At 34.8% G+C, this 23,913-nt stretch overlaps 1 protein-coding gene across 1 annotated transcript; it reads right to left on the reverse strand.

Moving 5' to 3' along the window:
• Nucleotides 1-10,861: 10,861 nt before the first annotated feature.
• LOC126669302 (mitochondrial dicarboxylate/tricarboxylate transporter DTC) lies at nt 10,862-14,541 on the reverse strand. Its single transcript, XM_050362743.2, has 6 exons — nt 14,295-14,541; nt 13,963-14,046; nt 13,412-13,473; nt 12,900-13,261; nt 11,638-11,852; nt 10,862-11,199 (listed from the first exon to the last, which is right to left on the reverse strand). Exons 1-6 carry the CDS (start codon nt 14,415-14,417, stop codon nt 11,143-11,145), a joined length of 903 nt encoding a protein of 300 aa, XP_050218700.1. The 5' UTR covers nt 14,418-14,541; the 3' UTR covers nt 10,862-11,142.
• Nucleotides 14,542-23,913: the final 9,372 nt, after the last annotated feature.

A 23,913-nucleotide genomic window follows, 5' to 3' on the forward strand; every position in this document is an offset into this window, starting at 1 on the left:
CTTCCAGAAATAAGAGGTAAATACAGAACCTCTGTCTGAAACAATTGATACGGTGACTCCGTGTAGGCTCACGATCTTATCGATGTATATCTGCGCTAACTTCGCCGCCGAATATGTCGTCTTGATCGGTATGAAGTGCGCTGACTTCGTCAAGCGATCCACGATTACCCAAATGGAGTCAAAACCTTTCTGCGTCTTGGGCAATCCGACTACGAAATCCATCGTGATTTGCTCCCACTTCCACTCTGGAATGGGTAACGGCTGAAGAAATCCGTAAGGTCGCTGATGCTCTAGTTTGACTTGCTGGCAAGTCGGGCATTTAACCACAAACTCTGCGATATCTTTCTTCATCCCACTCCACCAATACGTTGTCTTATTGTCATGATACATCTTTGTAGAACCGGGATGAACGCTATACATCGTTCCATGCGTCTCTTCCATGATCTTCTGTCTCAAGTCTTCCACGTCTGGAACGCACATTCGATTGCCATATTTCAGTATTCCGTTAACGATACTGAAATCTTGACTCTTTCCTTGCTGAACTTCTTCAATTAAATGCTTTAATTAAGGGTCATCCGCTTGCAATTCCTTGATTCGATCTATCAACGTCAATCGAATCGTTAGCTGAGCCATTAGACTTCCGAGAGATGAAATCTCGAATTCTACTCCTTGGCTGAACATCGTATGAATCTCGTTAATTAATGGTCTTCGCCACGTCGTCGCAATATGCGAGCGACTTCTGCTGACTTTCTGCATAAGACATCTGCCACGACGTTGGCCTTGCCTAGATGATATTGTATCGTGTAGTCGTAGTCTTTTAGTAGCTCCTTCCATCTCCTTTGTCTGAGGTTTAGTTCTCGCTGATTGAAAATGTACTTTAAGCTTTTATGATCTGTAAAGATCTCGCATGTGGCGCCATATAAGTAATGTCTCCAGATTTTCAGCGCAAAAATCACTACTGCTAGTTCTACATAATGTGTCGGATAATTCGTCTCGTGCTTCTTAAGCTGTCGTGAGGCGTACGCGATTACTCAACCATGTTGCATAAGGACACATCCTAATCCCACTCTTGACGCATCACAATAAACTGTAAATCCTTCTGTTCCTTCTGGTAGCGCTAAGACTGGTGCCTTTGTCAGACACTCTTTCAGTTTTAGAAAACTGAGTTCACACTGGTCCGTCCAGTTGAACTTCGCATTCTTCTGAGTTAACTTCGTCAAAGGTACGACGATCTTTGAAAAATCTTGTACGAATCGTCTGTAATATCCCGCTAAACCAAGGAAACTTCTAACTTCTGTAACCGATTCAGGTCGTTTCCATTATATCACAGCCTCGATCTTCTTTGGGTCAACCTTGATACCGCTTTGTGAAACCACATGACCTAAGAAAGCCACTTCCGTTAGCCAGAAGTCACATTTAGAGAATTTGGCGTAAAGCCGATGCTCTCTTAACGTCTGTAGTACTATCCGCAAATGTTGAACGTGCTCCTCTTCCGTACGTGAATAGATCAAAATATCGTCGATGAACACGATCACAAACTGGTCTAAGTATGGCTTGAATATTCTATTCATCAAGTCCATAAAAGATGCTGGTGCATTCGTTAATCCGAATGACATAACGAGGAATTCATAATGTCCGTATCGAGTTCGAAAAGCAGTCTTCTGAATATCATCGTTGCGAATCTTCAACTGATGGTAGCCTGATCTCAGATCGATCTTGGAGAAATACTTTGCTCCTTGTAATTGATCAAACAAATCGTCGATTCTAGGTAACGGATACTTGTTCTTGATCGTCACCTTATTCAACTGTCGGTAATCGATACAAAGTCGAAGCGATCCATCCTTCTTTTTCATGAACAACACTGGTGCGCCTCATGGGGATACACTTGGTCTAATGAAACCGCGATCAAATAACTCTTCTAGCTGATCCTTAAGTTCCTTGAGTTCTGCTGGCGCCATTCGATAAGGAGGTATCGATATCGGCTTCGTGCCAGGAGCCAATTCGATACAAAACTCAATCTCGCGATCTGGGGGTAATCCAGGTAATTCCTCTGAAAAAACGTCCGGATATTCTGACACAACTGGTACATTACTTATATTTGTACTTTTCTTCTCCGCGTCTCGTACTATCGCTAAGAATCCTTGACATCCCTTCTTCAACATGCGACAAGCTTTAATAGCTGAAATAATACTCGCAGGAGATTCTGTCTTATCACCCTGAATTGAGACTGGTTCAATCCCAGGTGTGTTAAACGTTACCGTCTTCTTCCGGCAATCCACATTGGCGTAGTGCTGAGCTAGCCAATCCATTCCTAGTATGACATCAAAGGCTAATGCCTCAAGTAAAATCAAATCAACCAACAAATCTCGTTCTTGAATTCTCACAGGACAAGACGGATAAACGATACTAACTTCCACACTCTCGCCAACTGGGGTAGCTACTGACAAAGGATTCCTAAGATACGCTGGTTGCACCCCTAGCTTACTCGCAAAACTAGGCGAAACAAAAGAATGCGTAGCGCCCGGATCAAATAAAATTAATGTGTCTTGAGTAGCGATAGGAAAGGTACCTTGCACTAGAACATTGGAAGCCTGAGCCTCCTGAGGATTCAGTGCAAAGACCCTAGCCTGACTCCCACCAGCCTGCGAAGTTTGACCAGTACCACGACCTCCGCCGTTCCTTCCTTCTCGATTTGCGTAACCACGGCCTCTCTGGCCAGTGAAGGTACTCCTTGTCTGATCATACCCTGATGCTGCCTGATGCGCAGTTCTCTACTGCTGATAAGAAGGCTGCATCACAGTAGTCATCGAGCCTTGGGGCATCTGCCTCGGACAATCTCTAGCAAAATGGCCTCGTTGACCACAGTTAAAACATGCTCCACTAGCAATGTAGCACGCGCCGTAATGTCTCATATTACAGTTCAGACATATAGGAACTCCGCCTCCCATATCACTCATAGATCTGGCACCAAATCCGGTGCCTGAAGTACTGACTCTAGTTCCATATCGAGCCCTCTTATTTCTCTGCTGACGTGATGGGGGTCGAGAATGACTTCTAACATATGACTGGGTAGGTGCGCTCTGTACGCTGCGGAACACATCACTCCTCATAGGCGCAACATTGGAAGGATCGGGAATCTTCCCAAAACGGATAAGAGAAACTTCCATTTGCCTAGCGCTATCGATCAGTTGCACTAGGGTTCTTCCGATATCAGACGTCAGACTCACAAATTCAGCTCCTAAACCCTCTACAAACCTTGAGTTCACTCTGGTTGGGTCTGCAGTCAGGTCTGGTGCAAACCTACTCACTCTGGTAAACTCCGTTACAAACTCTTGCACAGACTGATTGCCTCTACTCAGGGTCAACAACTGATTACGATAACTCCCTGTCACCGCATACGGTAAGAAAAATTTCCTAAAACGATTCACGAATTCAGCCCAGGTCATATTGTCCATGGTTGGCTGAATGTGCTGCTGAAACCAATCTTTCGCGGGTCCTTTCATTGACATTTCCACCATGATGATGGTTTGTCTCTCATTAGCTTGTAGACGTCGAGCGTTACGTTCTACTTCTTCGAGGAAATCTAAAGCATCGCCAGAGCCGTTAAACTTGGTTGGCTTGAGGCGCATGTAAGCCAAGACGATGTCTCGGTCAGTAAAAGCAACATTGCGTAACTGTTGCTGCTGTAGTTGTTCACGATGCATATTATGCACCTCAGCCTGATTAGCTTGCATAGCCGCAATTTCCGTAAGGAATTGATTCAGATCAAAACCCACAACATTAGGTTGCTGCGCTTGCACTCCAGGTGCCTGCGCCTGGGCCTCTTGGCCACCACCTCCTCCGTGAACAGAAGACTCATCCTGAGCTTCTAGATGGACGTCATGCGCCCCTTCTATAACATTTTGTGCTGCAGCGGCAGCTCGCTCTTCTTCTTGTCGTTGGTCAGACATCCTGACCAAGACAAACAGCGTTACTTAACCACATACTCGCATATTATCGCAACCGTATATCGTATTAAACACGCATCTCATCACATGCGAACACACACGTAAGACAGACTCACATCCTAGAGGGAAAGCTGGAAGTTTGAAAAACAAATGAATACGTAATAAAGACAAGACAAGACTCGAGTTCTATGTGCTGTAGTAGAATTCCTAGGAAAATCTTAATCACATAGCACTTAACAAAAGTAAGCAATGGTAACTGGACCATGCTCTGATACCAACATTGTCATGACCCAATCTCATGGGCCGAGACCGGCGCTAGGGAATGGGAGTGATTGCTCTGAAACCCGTAGCAAGCCTAAAAACGTAAAATAATTTTTCTCGAAACATAAACGTCATGCATGATAGATATAAACATGTGTCATGCTATTATCACATGCCAGGCATACATATCCTCTGGCAGAATTAACATCAAACGCAGCAAGCATAAAACATTATTAACTTTAAAACATTAAAGTTATATTTACAGAAAACTATACATTACAAACATTTATATACTGCAGCTCTAAGAGTAAAATATTGTTTCTTTACATACTTTCAAAAATACATACTTCTGAAAGTAGGATAGAAGTCTGTTACTTCAAAAGCGTCTTTCACCTGAAAGAAAGTCTGTGAGGGGTCAGTATATTGGGATATACTGAGTGAGTTCATACATTTACTAATAAGTATTCAAATAAAACATAAAACGATATTCAATCATATGCAGCGAAGTATGAGATCCAATTGAAACCCTATTCCTCGAATATACTAATCATCTATCATGCAACCTAATCATTAATATCAAGTTGTGAGTCCAACTCACTGGTGGGTCCAACCCAGTAGATACGGGGACTCTAGGTTACACCGTAACCGAGTGCTCACTCGTATCAAAATCATACCTCAAATCTCGAATTTCATAATCATAATCAACTCACAGCTGTATCAAATCAAAACTGGTGATCACGCAGTCCTATTGCCGCTCAATAGGTAGCACGTTCCATCAGATCAATACTGGTTTCAAATCAAGCGTATGCGCAATTCATATAAAAATTCCGCATATAAAACATGCAACTCAAACATAAAGCAATATAAAATAATTGCTTGAATAAATACTTTAAAAGCAAATCGTATAAACTCACAGAAAACGCTTATCCAAAAATACGTCGGGGCTTAGGAACGTCAAGCTTCCCGAACTACTGGTCCAGCTGCTTCTTGCCTCGCCGGATCTAAAACAAATTTTAAAACATTTGACTTGTATTAGAATCATATCCTAAGATTGACTCTAGACTCGAGACACGACACGCTGCACTCATTAACCGTCGTGCTTCAAACGTAATCTTTTCCGATAAACGAATCATAGTTCTTCCGATCTTAATACTTCTCGATTCAATTCTCAATATAGAATATAGGTTTTCTTAATAAAACCAATTGATATCCATAAACTAACTTATTCCAAACAACTAGTCATAATTTACTCGTTTTACGTCCGAATCTCGCATTTTCGGAGTCCGGGAGTCGATATCGGGATGGGGAATCATCAAATAGGTTATTAGGATCATTCCCCTTCAAAAGAAGGGTGGTGCACTTCGTGCACCCCCTAGTGCACGTCGTGCACCTCATTTGTGCACGTCGTGCCCCGTCGTGGGCACGACTCCGACCACTGAAAACGGCCATTCCGACGTGCTAAATCAATCCCGAACTCATCCAACATCCACATAACATCCTAATCTATCCAAAAACACATTAAAAACGTGTAAAACGAATCGAATACGGTTTCGCGATACGGTTTCGCCGTAACCAAATTTTCAAATCATTTTTCCATCAAATATACTCAAATAAACGACAAAACAACGTGCTTACCGTGATTACCCGTTGAAATAAGATATATTCGAGTTATTAAACGTCGAAAACGGACGAGAAACAGAATAGTACGAAGAAAACGTAAGAAACGAATGAGAGAAATGAAAGTATCTGATGCTAAGCTATGGATCCTTCCTTCTCATCTCATTCTTATATATATATATATATATATATATATATATATATATATATAACGGATAATTTGCACTTTAGTCCTTGAAATTTTTCAAAAGTTGCAATTTAGCCCAAAACCTATCCGCGTCCAAATTTTAAACGATCTCCGATCGACTCGAAACTTTTACCATAAATACTATAAATTATTTCGCGGAATTTGGCGAAATAATTATTATCTCGGGATTTATAATTTATTTTATATTAATTTTCGAATTCATTTCCTTAAATCCCGCTAATTCTCTTAATAAAAGTTATTCTAAATTCCCGATATAATTAAAATAAATTCTCCTTAATTTAATTTATCGGAAATCTTGACACGTGGCACGATTTAATTACTTTAAAAATATTTGGGGTATTACATACATACATGATATATAAGTAAAAAAAGAAGTAATAACAATATAATGTCGTCATAAGATTTATTATTAAACATTACAGAACACCATCCTAATCAACAACTCTATCTTCCAAATATCAAGCCCACAAACACTGCAATACATAGGCTATACCATCATCATCATCAATAAATTATATTAATATAAATCTAACTGAGTATAAATTATAACATAAAATAATAATTGCACTTACACATAACGTTGAAATCGCTAATTCAAACAACTCAAATTTACAAAATAATATTTTGTAATATGAATGCATTAAAAGTAACAAATCTAACATTGAACAAAAGAATTTATGTTATATAAACAAAAGAATTTACGCAACATGATGCAAAAGTTAGCAAATGATAATTTGCTAATTTATATTATAAATATATGATACATCTTTAATACATAAATAATACAGGATCATGGAAAATATCAAAGTGTAAACAACATAGGTAATCATGAATCTAAAACTCTAATTTTTTTCCGAATGAGCAGCATTTCCCAAAATCCTTCTGTTAAGCCATTATATAGGAAACATTTTTCCTTAAGAGCATTATCACATGCTTCTCCGAGCAAAACATAAGAGAATTGTATGAGTGGTAATTGCGGTAAATATCAAAATAAGCAAGCAAATGGTTGTTGCCTAAGCATTAAAATGTAAAAGCTTAATGCCATCATAAAAAAACCAAGCTTAGAGACATCTCAGATACATCTCAGAGACATCTCAGATACATCCTCACACAAATTAGATAAAATTTTATATACATTTTAATGTGTGTGAAGTAGGAGGATTCGACCCCGACTCTCCGCAGCCAATTATTTGACCGATTTAAATGAATTAAAAATTGGTACTAATTAGTCCTTTCTAAATCCGGTAACACCTAAACAAAAATAATTCTATTTTAAATAAAGAAAAATTGGTCAATACTTCAATAGCTCCTCATAAACACCCTTAAATGAAGCCAACCACATGAACTTCAGTTTTTCAATCAAATTCCATCCCCACATTTCAACTTGTCATTTTCCTCCTTCCCCGGCACTTTGAATTTCATGGCGTGGCTGGCATGTCCATATTTACCAAAAACAGAAAACAATTAAAAAATAAAAGGAAACATTATATGATAAAATAAAAACCAGACGATAACACATTTTGTAGAACTCAAAAAGATTGAACCTTTTTGCATCATTATTTTCAATTTAACAACTTTTTCTATTTCCGTCATTTTCTTACAAATTTCCCCAAATGTACAACCCCTTTTACTACTACTACTCTTAAATGTTCTAAAATAAAATAGTTGTAAGGTTAAGCCTTTTATTTTAGAAAAGATCAAAGATCCAATTTCGGCATCCAAAAATTCATTTAAGTATTGCAATTGGAAAGATGAAATAGACTGAGAAAAAAATGGAGAGATAATAAGCCTTAACCTTACAGTTGTTTTGGAAGTGTAAAAATAAAAACTTTACCATTCTTGAAAACATACTGACTTTCTTATTAAATCCTCTGTATTTTTCAATCTTTGCCTTCATAATCTTAGCTTATTTCTTCATCAAATGGCTGACTTCCTTCCCGGTCGCCACCGGGAAAAACCCACCTCCTTTACCGCCAAAACTCCCAGTTCTCGGAAATCTCCACTGACTTGTGATGTTCGTCCACCGCTCTTTATTACCACTATCTCAAGGCTACAAGGAAAAGAAAAAATGGGAGTTAAAACTCAGAGAAAATAGAGGTTTTGAGAGAGAGAAAGAGTTGATCAAAAAGGAAAAGAAAAACATCACCTCTGCATGTTAAAATATACCTTACACGGAATATGGAATTTAGTGCCACATGTATGACTAGGATTAATTTCGTACATTTTGTAATAATTTACCGTTTTCAACTTTTATTTGTAATATCAAATTAGCATTCAATGAAAGAAATAAGATGAGTTAGCATTTTTGAAAAGTCTTAGCGTTTTTAGTATTTACTTGTAATTTTTCCTAAAAGTAAAGACTGGTCCAAATCCGATATTCCATATAAAAAGCCCATCACTAAAGTCAGATGGGCCTGATCTTCCTAAGTGATGAATGTAACACGGTCAATATATTTTGAGAAAATTACCCTGATTACTGGCTTAGACCATTTTATTTTGAATTTTACTAGAGCAAAAGTCCATTTTGAATTATACTACTCCCTCCGTCCCAATAGAGTTGTCCACTTTACCTTTATCACATAGTTTAAGAAAAGCAATCATTGTTTATAGTTTTTGTAAAATTTTCCTTACTTTTCTTGTCATACCTTTATTTAATGTAGGGTCCACTTGCAATTTACTTTTATTAATGGACTTTAAATAGGGGTAATGTATGAAAATTAAGTGTAAAGTTAGTTACTTTTTAAAAGTGGACAAGAGTTTTGGGACAAAAAAAATTCTCAAAGTGGACAACTCTATTGGGACGGAGGGAGTATTACCAATTTTTTAATTTGAATTTAATGATTTTACTTTACACAAAGATACTTTTTAAATTAGCAAAATACAACTATTCAAAATGGTAACCTCCCATGATCCTCTCATTATTGGTAACCTCTCACAATTGATTTGTATGTTTCCATTTATCTTAGATTTTCCATATATTTTTGCCAGATTTCTCTCCATTACTCTATTAACCAAATCTTTCCATTTATAAAACAAACCCAATGGCAAAATCAAGAAACCTTTGAAGTAGCAAAATCAAAATCAAGAAACCCTATGCAATTACCGCCGTCTGAAAAGATGAAGAGATTGTCGTCGTCCAATCCGAAGATATGTCATCCGTCTCTTCATCTCTCTCAGCCCTTCTCTGACGCAAGCCCTACCCGTCAGCCACTATTTTGTCTCAAGTCCGCCGCTGCCTCGGCGCCGCCTTGTTCGTATCGGTCATCTTTGCTTTTTTTTCCTGCTTTGTTCCGTTTCCAGAAAAGTGTAAATGGAATACCTCATGTCGCCATGATGAACAAATAAGAATCGGGGATCAGATCGCAAAGCAACATCAGTTTTTAATTTGTAATTTTATGGCTTAATTTTTTTTTGGTTAACCAATGGTGTACTAATGGTACACCAATAATTTTGTATTTGAGTACAATGATGGTTAACCTTAAGTAATCCGTTGGCTTTCCTCCAATGATGCTCTTTAATTTTCTGATGTAATTTTTTTTATTTATGTATTTGTAATTGTTTGTTGGTTAACATGATATTTTTTAATGAGTAGTAGTATACTATTAGTTAACTGAAAGTAAACCCAATGTCCACCTAAAGAAATCTTTGAAGTTGTAAATTTATAGATAACATGAGAATGGATTACAAAATAATATTCTACTAGTTTACTGTAAGTTAACTTTTATTTTTCAACCAAATGTTAAGTTATTAGAAACAAATTGATGTTTTTAATGAGTAATAGCATACTATTAGTTAAGTGCATGTTAATTTCATATTAACTTCATTTTTCAACCTAATGTTAAGTTATTAAGAATAAATTGATATTTTTAATGATTCGTAGTATACTATTAGTTAACTGAAAAGTAAAACCAATGTCCACATAAAGATCTTCCTTCCATACTCCGTCATAATAAATCAAAACTTTCAATGTTATCATTCTTGCATTTATAAAATAAAAAATTTGTTAATTTTCATATTAGTTAACCATTAGGTAACTATTAGTAAAATTTTATTATTTTAAAAAAAATCAGATCGTTTTTTTGTTGAAAAAATAATTACAGCTGGTTTAAAAAAATTGTTATTTGTTTTTTAAGAATCATGTATTTGAATAGTCATGTATTTGCCATTATATATGGGAATTACATTTGAATTTCTTATTTTGCTGGATTTTTTTTGTTTCTCAAATACTTATTGTTTTTATTTTTTAAATCATTTTATTTTTTTGGTTTCCCTTTTGCCGTTTATAGCATATAATTCAAATTATCAGTTACTATAATTAAGGATTATTAAAGATTCTTGAATATTAATTGCTACAGTATATATTTATGTTTTGAAATTTTGTAGAAAATTTTGATTCTTGTAACCACTTCCTTCCTTTTTTATAGTTGTAATCCTCAAATATCATAATGTTATTTGTACAATTTAAAAACTTAAAAAGTATGTCACCAACTTTTTTTGGTAAACAGTAAAAATCTAATTAAGTATAATCATGTAAGGCACTTATTTAAAGAAGCTATATATTTTTCTACCACAAGGTCAATTTGTTACGAAAACACTGTTGACAAATAATGTTGTCAGTTACCATTGATTATACCCCAAATATAATAGAAAAACATAATTATTGTAATAGAATCAAAATAAACTCAAATTTAATTTATTTATAATAAAACAGTTAAAATTAGTTTTTACTCAATCTTGATTCTAGTTCACATGTAAAGTGCAACTAAATGAAACAATGGCAACAAAGATGCCTAATACTCCAGCAACTTTCAATACAGGAACCAAAAAATGATGCAAAATACTTATTTGACAAGTAGAAAACTTATTTCCTTTAATATTCTCTTATGAAGGAATAGAAACTTGTCCCCAACTTAAAAACAAGAATTTGTGAAGTTCAAAATGTGTTGCTGCCCTAAAATAATAATTTGGAAACCCTACCTAAAATTGCACCGTAAATTATGTCGAAACAATTGGGTGTGAACAAGCAAACCAGCCAAAAACTACAACGCGGCCGATAAATCATTATTAATAGCTCAAGTCAACTGAAAAAATATCCATTTCTTCTTATAACTACATCCCTATGGTTTTCTGAAACTTTTGGATCTGGTTCAGGAATATCCAGGTCATCTGCATATGGAAACATTCAACAATCACAACCATGAGAAATTGCAAGTATTTAAAACAAAATTGTAATCTAATACAGTATAGAACTTTTATTTCTTTTAAATTAATGTTTAAACTTTTAGAAATACAAAATAAGTTTTTTTTAACTATTTTCAGTCAACGATGTGCTAAAAACAATTACGTGATATTAACCAAAAAAATAATAGTGGTATGTAAAAAATGATACACCTGCCTATGGAAAATCAAAATAGCGAATCATTTCAGCAGATTTGGAATTTATTTTTAGTTTCGTTAGTAGCTTGGTAAGCGAAAATTGAATAAAATCGCTTATTTAAATAAACATTTAAGACACTAAAATAGTAGATTTGAAAAATTTCAGACACGACACCGCTGATCTAATTTTTCCTTAAATAAAAAAGAGAGTATTAGAGAGATGAGTACCATGACATGGGGAGCAATTCTGACACAGTACACAGGGAAGCCTGTGTAGAATTTGAATGGTCCTCCAGCCTTAAGAGTCTTCATGGCACAATCTAAAGAGCCAGTGTAAGGATATTTTCCTTGTGCATCAGGTTGCATTTTCTGAATTTGAGTTTTGACATAATCAAACGGAAGACTGCAAGCCGCAGCAAAGAAACCTGATACAGCACTTGCACCTGAAAGCATAGCAGTTTGTTAATTCCAAAAACAACATGATATAAGCAACACAAATTCAGCATTGAGAACAGTTAAATCTCATGATATGGCAACTCCTTTTAGAAGTTCGACAACATGTTTAAGATTTGTCGTAATTGATAAAAGATACAAAAGTTTGAATTTAGAAAATGAAATTCAAAATTTTGGACATATCCCTTAAGTTTAACATTTAGTATTTTTCCCCAAAAAAATTAATAAGATAATGCTAATGGTTGTATTTGATTGCCAAGTGTTCTCAAGAGTCACATCACATCAACAAAATATTCTCACATATAGTGGTCCCAAGAAGTATTCTAATTTGTCCTCAACTATGAAAAAAATCCATGAGATGATCCTGGTCTAGCCTTTTCCAACTGTTCAAATTAGTTCCTCACACTAGTTTACACTAAGGTTAATACATTGCAAAACAATTTGAAACTTGGGTATGTTTCACAGCTAGTAGAAGCACTACAAAAATCTCTAGTAAAAGGACACAGAAAATATTGCAACTTTCTTATTGCAAAATATTTAATAAAGTTTAGATTAGCACAAAAAGGGGAAAACTCAATCACGCAGTTCACGGTATACATGCTCATGATTACAAGAAGCTTTCCATTAGACATTTGACAGGTTTGCCAGTTCAGAATTTACTCGCCCTAATAATTTTACCTCTACCAATGGCACCATGATGCAAGATACTATATCGATTAGTAGCATCTATAGCATTTCAAAAGGATGTAGTACACATAGATTAACAAAGTAGACACATCAAATATTTCAAGTACTTGAACGAGTTCTAAATTCCAAACCAATTCAGCATGTACTTGTATTAATTTTTAAGCCGTGTTTAACTGTTACTCGAATCATGTATGTAAAAGCTTGGAGAGGCTTAAGAAGCATAAGAAAAGTTGAGTTTAACATTACTGTATCCAAAAGATTCTTGAATGCTATAGAAAAATAATTTATCAAATTGACAATTACTCATTTATCATGTTGACAACAGCATGCAAATTTGTAAGGAATCTTACCAACCACGGTAGATGCTTCACTCAAACCAACAGAATCTCTGAAAAACTCAACAGTTTGATCATATGAAGCAAGCATTCCCATGTTCAAGGCCATTGCTCTCACAACAGTTGGGCCTGCACCTTTCCAAAGTGCCAAAATTCCTTCATCAGAGGTGATACGGTAAAGCGCATGGAAGGCATTCTTGTAATTTCGACGTTGAGCAGCAGCAAGAGTAGCATCAGCCTGCATACGGATAAGCGCTAAATCTGCTGGACTGCCAATTGTTGCTCCAATAGCACCAGCAGTAAGTCCACATAAAGCCTTCTGATAAAGAGGTAGAGGCTTCCCATCATTGGCTTCAATAGCTTTGCTGGTCAAAATTCTGAGGAAAACAAAGGAATTACATTTTCATGAGATCATAAACATTAACTTTGAAAACAAATAATGATAATTTACGATAGAATGCACGTAGCCATAAATACAAAGCAATTAAATGATAGCCGAGTATCATAATACTTGTCAAAACACTTACTTGAATGATCCAAGTCGGGCAGTTGTATATGTGGCTTGCCTGAGTAGTCCAGCAGACAGTCCCTGCCAAAAATAATATCATTCGGACACAGTAAATACATTAAAATCTTGGCCAAAAGACACAGATCGCATCCCAAGTTAAGAGAAGCAGATATTTCAATACCAATATACTATATGATGTAAACCGAGGTGTAAACTGTAGAAAATACACCTCGGTTTGTATGACATTCACATTTAAAACGGAAACGTAGAAAATGTTGAAATAGAAAACGCTGAAAGGAGATACGGTGACACAACATTTTTTTTACTGGAATAGTTTACAAATACAAAGTTTCAGGAGTTTTTCCGTAAACAAAACAGCGAAATCTACAAGTTTCCGTGCAATATAGCTGTGAATTGAATAGCCTATAATGTGCTCCATTTAACAATGTTATGATTAGCAACCTCAAACTCTACACTAGCAAACACTACGCGAATCAAGCACCGTTTAAAGACCAAACCTTTAACATAAAGATCTCATAATAAACATAATCCAAAAACAAATCAGCAAACCTTGTATAGTGCACCAAAACCCTCCTCTTTAAGCATATTCCTCGTCACCTGAACAGCTGAACCCTGACCCAATTGGATCCTCACCTGTAAAATACAAAAACAGCCCATTAAAGCAAAAATAACAAAAAAACTAAAAAAATTAATCAGCTATATCTCAAATGGTATAAGCGCTCGTCGTCGAAATAAAACGAAAAACTAAATCAGCACACAAAAAAACCATTGAAACCCAGATCCAAAAACACAAAAAGATTGAAACTTTAAAATAACAAACAAAAATGAAGAACAAAGAGACTGATCTACAAGATAGAGAAACAAATCTAGGCGGAGCATACCTTGATCATATCGATGGGTTGGATGACACAGGTGGCGAGCATGCCAGAAGTACCACCATTGACAAAAGGTTTAATGGTGGGCCAAACACCGACTGATGGCTGAGATTTCTTCTCCTCTCCCATTTTGGTTATTGTTTTTGTTGGGTGTTGAGTGAGTGAGGGAGAGAAGAAAGTATGTTAGATGTATAGTTAGTTCTTGTTCTTCTTCAGGAAGGAGGCGTGCAACTCTAGGGACCCAACACAACTCACAAATAAAATGTTATTTTATTACTTGGAGTTTCACATAATATTTTTTAAATATAGTATTTTCTTTTTATGTAAGATAAATTACTTTGAAATATGTGATATGGAAGTGTTATTACTTGATAAATTTAGATAATATTTTATGATTTTATAGTGTTTTTTTGTGTCAAAAATAGTCTACTCTAATTGTTAGCGGGAGTTAGCGGAAGTTAATGTTATACATTTTTTAAATAGGCACACTGCCCGTGAGTGTTGAGGGCCGAACCCTCAACCTCATACACATATCATTAGAGTTTGGCCAACTGAGTCAAGCCTTCAAATATTATGATTTTATAGTTAAACAAATTGTTTTTATGTTTAAATACATAAAATCTAATAATATTATTTAATAAATAATAGTATTAGATTATGATTCTTTAATTTACAATTAGTTTTTTTTAAAAAAGAGAAATATTAATTCTCACTTAAAAATAAAAATAATATGTATGGCAATTGGTTGGTTGAAGTCATGATGCAACCAACTTAGAGATATAACAAGAAGTTTTGGTGGACTTTATTTATTGGACTATTTTGCCTTTTATTTATTTGATAAATGAATGATAAATCGTTTATTTTTATTGTAATATTTGAAAATTTCTTTTGTTTTTATGCTTTTATTGAATGGTGTAGCATTTTTCCTACCATGGCTGGCCTTTGCATTTATTCCTTTAATCTTGGCCAAACACATATTTAGGTCCCTGCACTATTACTCTTTTCCAACTTAAGTCCCTGATCTATAAAACGTTTAAAATAAGTCCCTACACTATCAAAAACATCTATTTTAAGTCCCTATCATTGCGCAAGTTAACGGAATGTGGATGACGTTAACAATTATATATCAAAAATGCTATTTTGGTCTCTGCACTATCATTTTTTTCCAAATTGGGTCCTTACACTATTAGAAACATCAATTTTAAGTCTTTCTATCACATAATTTAAATAATATTAATAAAAATTTTATTTTATTTTATTTTTTAATGTTATTAATTTTTTTTAGCATTTCCAAAGCTAGAATCATCTCCGACCATTAATAAAAAAAAATTCATTTTAATTTAAAATTTTAATTATTTAAAATTTATTAATTTAATTAAATAAAAATAATTTTTTATTTTTATAAAAAATTAAATATATTAAAAAACAGTTCGTCTACCTCGCAATCTTTAAAATATCATATTTTTAAAAATATTTATTTTAATTTAAATAAATAAATTTATTTTGAATTAATCAATTTTGAGTAATTAAAAATTTAAGTTAGATTTATAGTGCAAGGACTCAAATGGCAAAAAAATTATAGTGTAGGGACTCAAAATTTTAATTTCATAAATTTTAACTACAACCAATCTCAGAGTCAAGCGTTTGTATCTCACTCTCTAACGGAATGACACGGAGGGACTTAAATCAGAGACTTTTAATAGTGCAGGGACTTATTTTAAATGTTTTATAGTTCAGGGACTTAAGTTGGAAAAAAATGATAGTGCAGGGACCCAAATATGTGTTTGGCCTTTAATCTTAGTAATTCTTTTCTTTTGAAAACTTGTTTAATTAAGAAAAAGTGAGGCACAATTCTCAAGAGAAAAAGTGAGGTATAACTTAAGTAGGGATAATTATACAACACAACTACCGTTCCTCCATATCATTTATGTAACTAATCAATTAACCATATCCCGGCAAAAAAAAAAATTAACCATATAAAAAATTAAATGATAAAAAAATAAATAATAATTAAAAAAATTAATTATATATAAAATCACCACCTTTAGACGAAATTGTAAAAATAACACGATCTTTAAAACGTGGCAATCTAGAACATCACCTTTCATTTTTTTTTCAAAAACAATATGGGCATATTTTTTGTGGCGTTTTTGCTGACGTGGCATGACACGAGGCACTCCCATCGGATATCCAAGTCAGCAAGATTTTATATAAAAACGTGTCCATGTTGTTTTTGAATAGAAATGAAAGGTGATGCCCTGAATTGAGACGTTTAAAGGTCGTGTTATTTTTGCAATTTCATGTAAAGGTGGTGATTTTATATGTAATTAACCCTGATTAAAAGATTTTCTATCACAAATGCTGATTGACTTGATATAAAAATGACATGACGCAACGGTTGCATGGGATAAATACCTTCTTAAGGATTAATGATATATGACCTTTCTTTTTAACCCACCTGACGTGGCAATAAAAGAGTGGATGCATTAAAAGTTGTTTTTAAAATATACATTTTTGGTGGGGAATTGGACGAATAAAATACTGTCACATAAGGAGGGACATTGAAGTTGGTACAAAATGATGGGCTAGATAGCATTTTTCTAACTTAAGTCGAGCATGATTTAAAACTCGTACCAGATGGTATAATCGGTTTAACAGGAAGCTGGAGACCAGCCCGGTTTAATTCCTTCATAACCTGAATTTTTTGTTTCAATTTTTGGAATCGAAAAAAATCCTTAAAAATTAGAAAACCGAAACAACCGGTTTTTCACCAAATTCAGTTGAAAAAAAAACGCGACATGGTTAAATTTGCTTTTGCAGATAAGTGGTACAAAAAAATATGACCATCGGCTTCGCAATTTGAAATGTCAACACTAATGCATGTGCTGCCTTTGTTTTCTGCAGTATCGCCAAACATTAACATACCAAGTGCAAATTTCAATTTAAAAATTGTCTTTAGTTCTTTGATCGATCGAAAGATTCGTGTATTATATTATTGATTGCAAGATATAGATATATTATGAATATGAAAAATTTCTAATATTAACTAAGATAGGCTTCTATAAGATAAACAGTCATCGCCGAAGATTGTAAGGAGTGTGTGAAATTGAACATGAAACCTTATTAGATAAATTGTGTGAGCGGAGCGGGGTTCAGGGGCCGCTCGCCCAAGGCTTATGGCTGACTTCTCGAACTGGAAATGGTTTGAAAATGGAGTCGCCACCTAGTTCAACTAGGACATGCCTTTTAACCACCTAGATAACGTTACTCGCCTCCGGTAAGACTATCATGCATCAGACCAAACACTAGGGTTCGTGAACCTCCCTGAGACTCTTGTGCTTGGCTTATCTGTTACCGGCTTTATTTACTAGACATATTCGTATTATATCTCATCTCAACAGTATATACAGTTCACAAGATATGAAAGTTGTAAATAAACATGTATGAAAACAATAAACACGTTTGACGCGCATACGACTCGATCTGGACTGGCATTTGAGGCAAGTAGCAAGTACTCCTAAGCATACATCTAAACTTAGAGGTTTCTAGCAAATAGCAAAAGTCTGACTCGTCTGGATTGATTACATGCATAAAGCCTAAAACCGGATGTATAAGTGTGATTGATTGATTTTATTAGGTGAGTCTTGAAAAACTTATACAACCATTACTATATTTTTGTCTTAGTCCTACGATGTCTAAGTGATGGGCTGGAATTGCATTAATGGGCCAATTTTAGGTCATTATTCCTTTAAACGGTTATTATTTGATTTGGAATGCTTTAGGAAAGCGATAAACATTACAGGCATGCTCAGGGGCAGTTGGATATACATACAAGATTAGAGATACTTTTCAACCTCGTTGACTTTGAGTGCCTGGCACTCGCGTAGGTTTTGACCATCGGTCTGGTCAGAATGGGCTCTCGGTCAGATCACGAGAGTTATGTGCCTCATCGATCCGGTTTTACTGGTTTGCTAGGCCTCGGACTCGTGGGCCCAGTTTATACACTATGTTACATATTTGGACTTCTGAGTCCGTTTTATAATGGGACTGGCCTGTTACAATACAGAATATGATTCTGCACTAAATTATCTACGTCTGGGTTCAAATTGTGTCTTATTTGGGGTCTGAATGAGCCCGGAAACACGTTTGGAAGTCTGGATCGAAGTCTAAAAGATCTGGGAAGCAAATTTGGGAGGCTGGGGAATGAAGAACATGGCGCCAGTTTGTTGTGATGGCGCCGGCATGTTGTATTGGCAGCGGTGGAATGTTGTTATAGCTGCGCCGACAGGTTGTTTGTGGCGGCGGTGCCACTGCGGGCAGCAGCAACAACAATTTTCCAGCATTCGGTATCGAGCGTTTTTAACACATTACAACCGTCAAATTGCATCAGGCAAGAGTTTGTTTTTCTGTCGTTCCTCGACGATTTTTCATGCAAACACGCTCAAACAAACACCAAACGCATAGGAAAACAATAAATACATTCTGAAATCAATCTAAGATGATTAAACAGGCAATAGACATCCTAGATTATGCTTTCTATAGCAGTTTTGATGGCAAAAAGGTGACATGCACACCAAGAACACAATAAGAGGCAATTAACTCTAATATGCTTTCTAAGTAAAGAAAATCATAGGTTTCGAATATGATTGAACATAAAAATTAGGGCAGACCTAAAACATGCTTTTTCTATTCCGGTTCCATGGCAAAGACATACAATTTAATTAAATTTAACTAATATGGCAATTTCAAGGCAAAATTAGCAAATAATCTAAACATGCAACCTAAGCATTCAAATTCAATAAGCATGAATATGACATGATAAAAGTGATAAAAGAGGGTCCTCGAAAGTACCAGTCTGAGTCCTAGGCTCGTTTGCAGGTGAAGTGGATGCGGAATCCAGCTTCAAATCTGTGCAGGGCTTGCGTTCTTGGAGAATCAAAGCGTATTTAGGTGTTTACTGGACTGAAATTAATGTGATTTGTGTGTGTATTGTGCTAGGGGGTTCGGCATATGCTAGGGTTTTTGAGGGGGATGGTCGAATTTTGCCATAGAGTTTTTTTATCTTTTTGGTCCGACCCTCAACTCAGCTGACTAACAACAGTATTTATAGGGGAATGGTATGACCTAGGGTTTCCTAAAATCTGCTAGAATATTCTTGAATATTCTAGGGTGAAAGTGTGTGAAATGATAGGTTTTAAGGAATTAGGATTAGCTACAAACACAATATTTTTAATTAAATTCGGATTTTGACTTACTAGTTAGGTAAAAAAGTGTTAAAAGTGTATTTTGGTGCTCGAAAATGTTAAAAAAAGTTCCTTGGGCTCTATAGGTTTGGTCATGGTCAATTTCAGTCCGTCAAACTTGCAATTGGCCCATAAACTTCTAAGATACATCAATTAGTCCAATTTCTAGACTTAGATTACAATTTCTTTGGATTTTTATGGGCTATTTATGTCTAATTACATTTTAACCCTCCAAGTTCACAATTGTGAACAGACTACGCCTGCTTAGATTCCAGAAAGCAAATCGAAATCTCGTTACCCAGACGGATTTCTTTGGAAATCATCATTGGACGCTTCAGTTCCTTACCACTTTTTATCTGTCCGAAAAATAGGTGTCTACAAATTGTTAATAAGATGTTGAGAAAAATACACAATTTAAAAATTTATTAGCGAAAAATACATTAGGATAAATTATTTATTTTCCCTGCATACATATTAAAAAAATTATTATTTTGCTTCAATTATTATAGGAGCTGGAAATAACATAAATTGACATGCATGGTTTTTTTATATTTTAGCCACGCGGATGTCTTTTTGTATTTTAGCCATATGGGAGTCGTTTGGTATTTTTTTTTCATTTTATGTCTAAAATCGTAATGAATAAGTGAAACAGTGTGTGTTAAAATGTAGGTTAATGTCGTAAAAATTCATCAATTTTACACGTTTTCTCAATTTAATCACGTTATTTAAAACTTTTTATAAAAATACACCAACTTTCATTTTTTTTTTCCAAATTCATACACGATGCTGACGTGTCACTCATTCATTGGTTAAAAATAACTTATACCTCAGCAAATTGCACGAATAAATGAGTGCCACATCAGCACCGTGTATGAATTTGGGAAAAAAATGAAAGTTAGTGTATTTTTATGAGAAGTTTTAAAGATGATGATTAAATTGAGAAAACGTGTAAAGTTGGTGAATTTTTATGACCTTATCCCATAAATGTATGAAACCATGTGAAACATTGGAAAACTAGTTAAAATTAACTTTTGTGTATCCATATGTTGAAGTGAATCCATATGAAAGTTTTGTGAAACTACATGAAACTTTGTGAAACCGCATGGAACTATGTCATATTATATGAAACTATCTAAAATTAAATTGAAATTAAGTTATATAGATTTATATGAAACCTTTTGAAACAAATTAAAGTAGCATGACATAATTAAATTAATTGGAAGTAATCTATATGAAACATTTTATGAACATGTGAAATTTTATGAAACTATTTGAAGCTATATGTAAACCTTACGAAATTACACAAAAATAAAAATACTACTCCCTCAGTTAGCAATTAATAGGCTGTTTTGAATTTACACACATATTAAGGAGTGTAGTTATTTTAGTTAAAATTCTATTAAAAGTCTAAAATACCCTTATTAAATAGGTGATTTACGTTTAATGTTATTTTATTAGAATTGACAGTACATTTTTGAAACAAAACAAATATGGTAAGTATGATTGTCCCAATAAGTCCTAATTAGTCTCGATTAATTCTATTGTTGAAAGCAATGTTATTTGCAACAATAACAGCGCAACACCATTATTATCAAGAGCATTAATTGATGCTATTATCAAAAAGTTGAACCAAAATTAATTAAACTGATTAAGTCATTATGAGTGTTTTAGAATTTTTTTATCTAACCAAATTCTATAAAAGGATCAACTATAAAAAAGGAATCAACGTATCAATTGCAGACGGATAGAGTAATAAGAAAACAAAAACAAATCACAAATTATTAATCTATAAATAATCAACAATAAATACAAAGTTTATCTATAGTATACATATTAAAAAAATTATGAAATATTATAAACTTTTAATGAAATCTTATGAAAATATACAAAAATTCGTTGAAGCATTTTATCGAACATATTGCGTGCAAAATAAAAAATGATATAAAAACGAGATTACAAACAACTAAAAAACCAAAACACATTATAAAATAAATAATTCATAAGAGATAAACAACAAAATCCAAAACAAATAACAACAAAATCGCAAAAAAAATTGATGTTACGACATCATCTCTTGTAATTTTCGTCGGTGACTTTTAGAAAATCTAATAATAATTTCATGCACGATAAATTAAAATGAACATTCTTCTTCACATCCTCAAAATAAAACTGGTGAATGGAGATGTGAGCGGAAGCGGGGGTTTTAGGGTCCCGTTTGCCCAGATATATGGCAGGACTCTATTCTGGTATCCAAACAAGTGTGGAGTCGCCACCTAGCTCAGATAGGAAATGCCTTTTGCATCGACTCGATAACCTTACTCGCTTATGGGTAACGTTACCGTACGCCGACCAAAGACCGGGTTTGTGGACCTCTCCGAGACTCATGCACTTAGCTTATTAACCTCTATTTTCTTTGCTTAATGGATGTATCTATATCATCTCGACATACATTTCAATTCACAGGATATAATGCTGATAATGTAAAGAAATATGAAAACGGTAAACACGTTGGAAGCGCATATGACTCAATTTGGACTAGCAAGTAGCAATTACTCCTAGCATTCATCTAAACCTGGAGGTTTCTAACAAGTAACAAGTCTAGTCGGTCTAAATATATTACATGTACAATACCTAAATCATATGTCTAAGTTTGACTGATTTTATTAGGTTATTCTTGAAAAGTCTATACAACCTCTAATTACATTTTGCATGCAATGCTTAGATGCCTAGGTGATTGGCTGGTTTTAATTTGATTGCTAAATTAACGTGGTTAGTCCTTTAGCCTACTAATATTTGGATTTGCATGCTTTTGGAAAGAAACAAATGGTTTCAACATACTCATGGCCAGTTGGATAGACATACAAGTTGAGGAATACTTTTAAACCTCGTTGACTTGAACGTCTGGCGCTCGCCATGTCTTGACCGTCAATGTGGTCAGAACTAGTTCTCGGACAGAACACAAAAGTTTTTCGTCTCGTCGATACGTTTCTAATAGTTTGAACCGGGGTCGATTTTGAGTTTAGGTGGATTCGAATCTGGTCTGAAAGTTGCTGAGTTTGCTGGTTGTGGGCTTATGGGCCCGGTTTATACTATCAGTTACAAGTTTGGACTTCAAGGTACGGGTTACATTGGGTTTTGCCCACTACAGTGCATAAAATTAAAGTACATCAAAAAACTCTAAATTTAGGCTCAAACTAGACGTAATTCCAAAACGATTCTAAAAATAGGGGAAGGTACGAATTGGGCGCCGGTTCTAATGCCAACGCCGCAAGTTAAGATTGGCGGCAGCGCCAGTCTACACCGCCGCTGACATTGGCACCAGTTTTGTCAGAGGCAACAACTTGTCATTTTCTCGACAGTGTTTCATGCAAACACACTCAAACATACATTAAACGCATAGGAAAACGGTATATATATAATCTGGGAATCAATCTAAGGTGATTAAATAAGCAATAAACACCCAAAATCGTCCTTTCTAAGGCATTTTTAATGAAAGAAGACGACAGGCACGCCAAGAACATACAAAGAAGTAGTTGTAATTCTAACATGCTTCCTAAGTGCCAGATTTAAATAATTTTGAATTTAACACATTTAATATATTAGGACAGACCTAATACATGCTCCTAATCCAATTTCATGGCAAGAATATTAAAACAACAATTATTATCGATACACATCATTTATATCAAAAACAATCAGAATCAGCCTAAATATACAATTCTAACATGCAATTTTACATATATGATAATGAAAGTGAGGTAGACATGCATAGGGTCCTCAGAAATACCGCTCTGAGTCCTTGGCTAGTTTACTAGCTAAGTGGATGCGGAATCCATCTTCGAATTCTGTGCAAGACTGTGTTCTTGAGTGATTCTAGCGTTTTAGCTTTTAGTTTGATCGACTGGTGTGTGTGTGTGTGTGCAAGGTGTAGGGTTCGTCCAATACTCTATTTTTCTAGGGTTTGATGTGTGCTTTGGTAATTTGAAATTTCCGACCTATGGCTAGGATATCTAGGGGTGGTATTTATAGTGGTGGCGGGTAACCTAGGGTTAGCTAGAGGTAGTGTTTGGTCAGGAGTGTCCTAGTGTGTGAAGTGATAGCTTTTACAGTGTTTGGATTAGGAAAAACCTTTTTCAGATTGATTAAATTCGTAATTATTCTTTAAGGCTAAGCAAAGTGTATCAAAACGTCCATTTTAATGCCTGAAAGTACTTAAAAAGTCCCCTAAGGTCCTATAGGTTTGGGTATGGTCAATTTTAGCCTGTCAAACTTGCAAATTGACCCATAAACTTCTAAGACATTGCAATTAGTCCAATTTTTGGACTTAGACTACAATCTCTTTGGATTTTTATAGGCTTTTTACGACTAATTATGCTTTAATC

The sequence above is a fragment of the Mercurialis annua genome, linkage group LG2, assembly GCF_937616625.2.
Source record: "Mercurialis annua linkage group LG2, ddMerAnnu1.2, whole genome shotgun sequence".
Classification (NCBI taxonomy): Eukaryota; Viridiplantae; Streptophyta; class Magnoliopsida; order Malpighiales; family Euphorbiaceae; genus Mercurialis; species Mercurialis annua.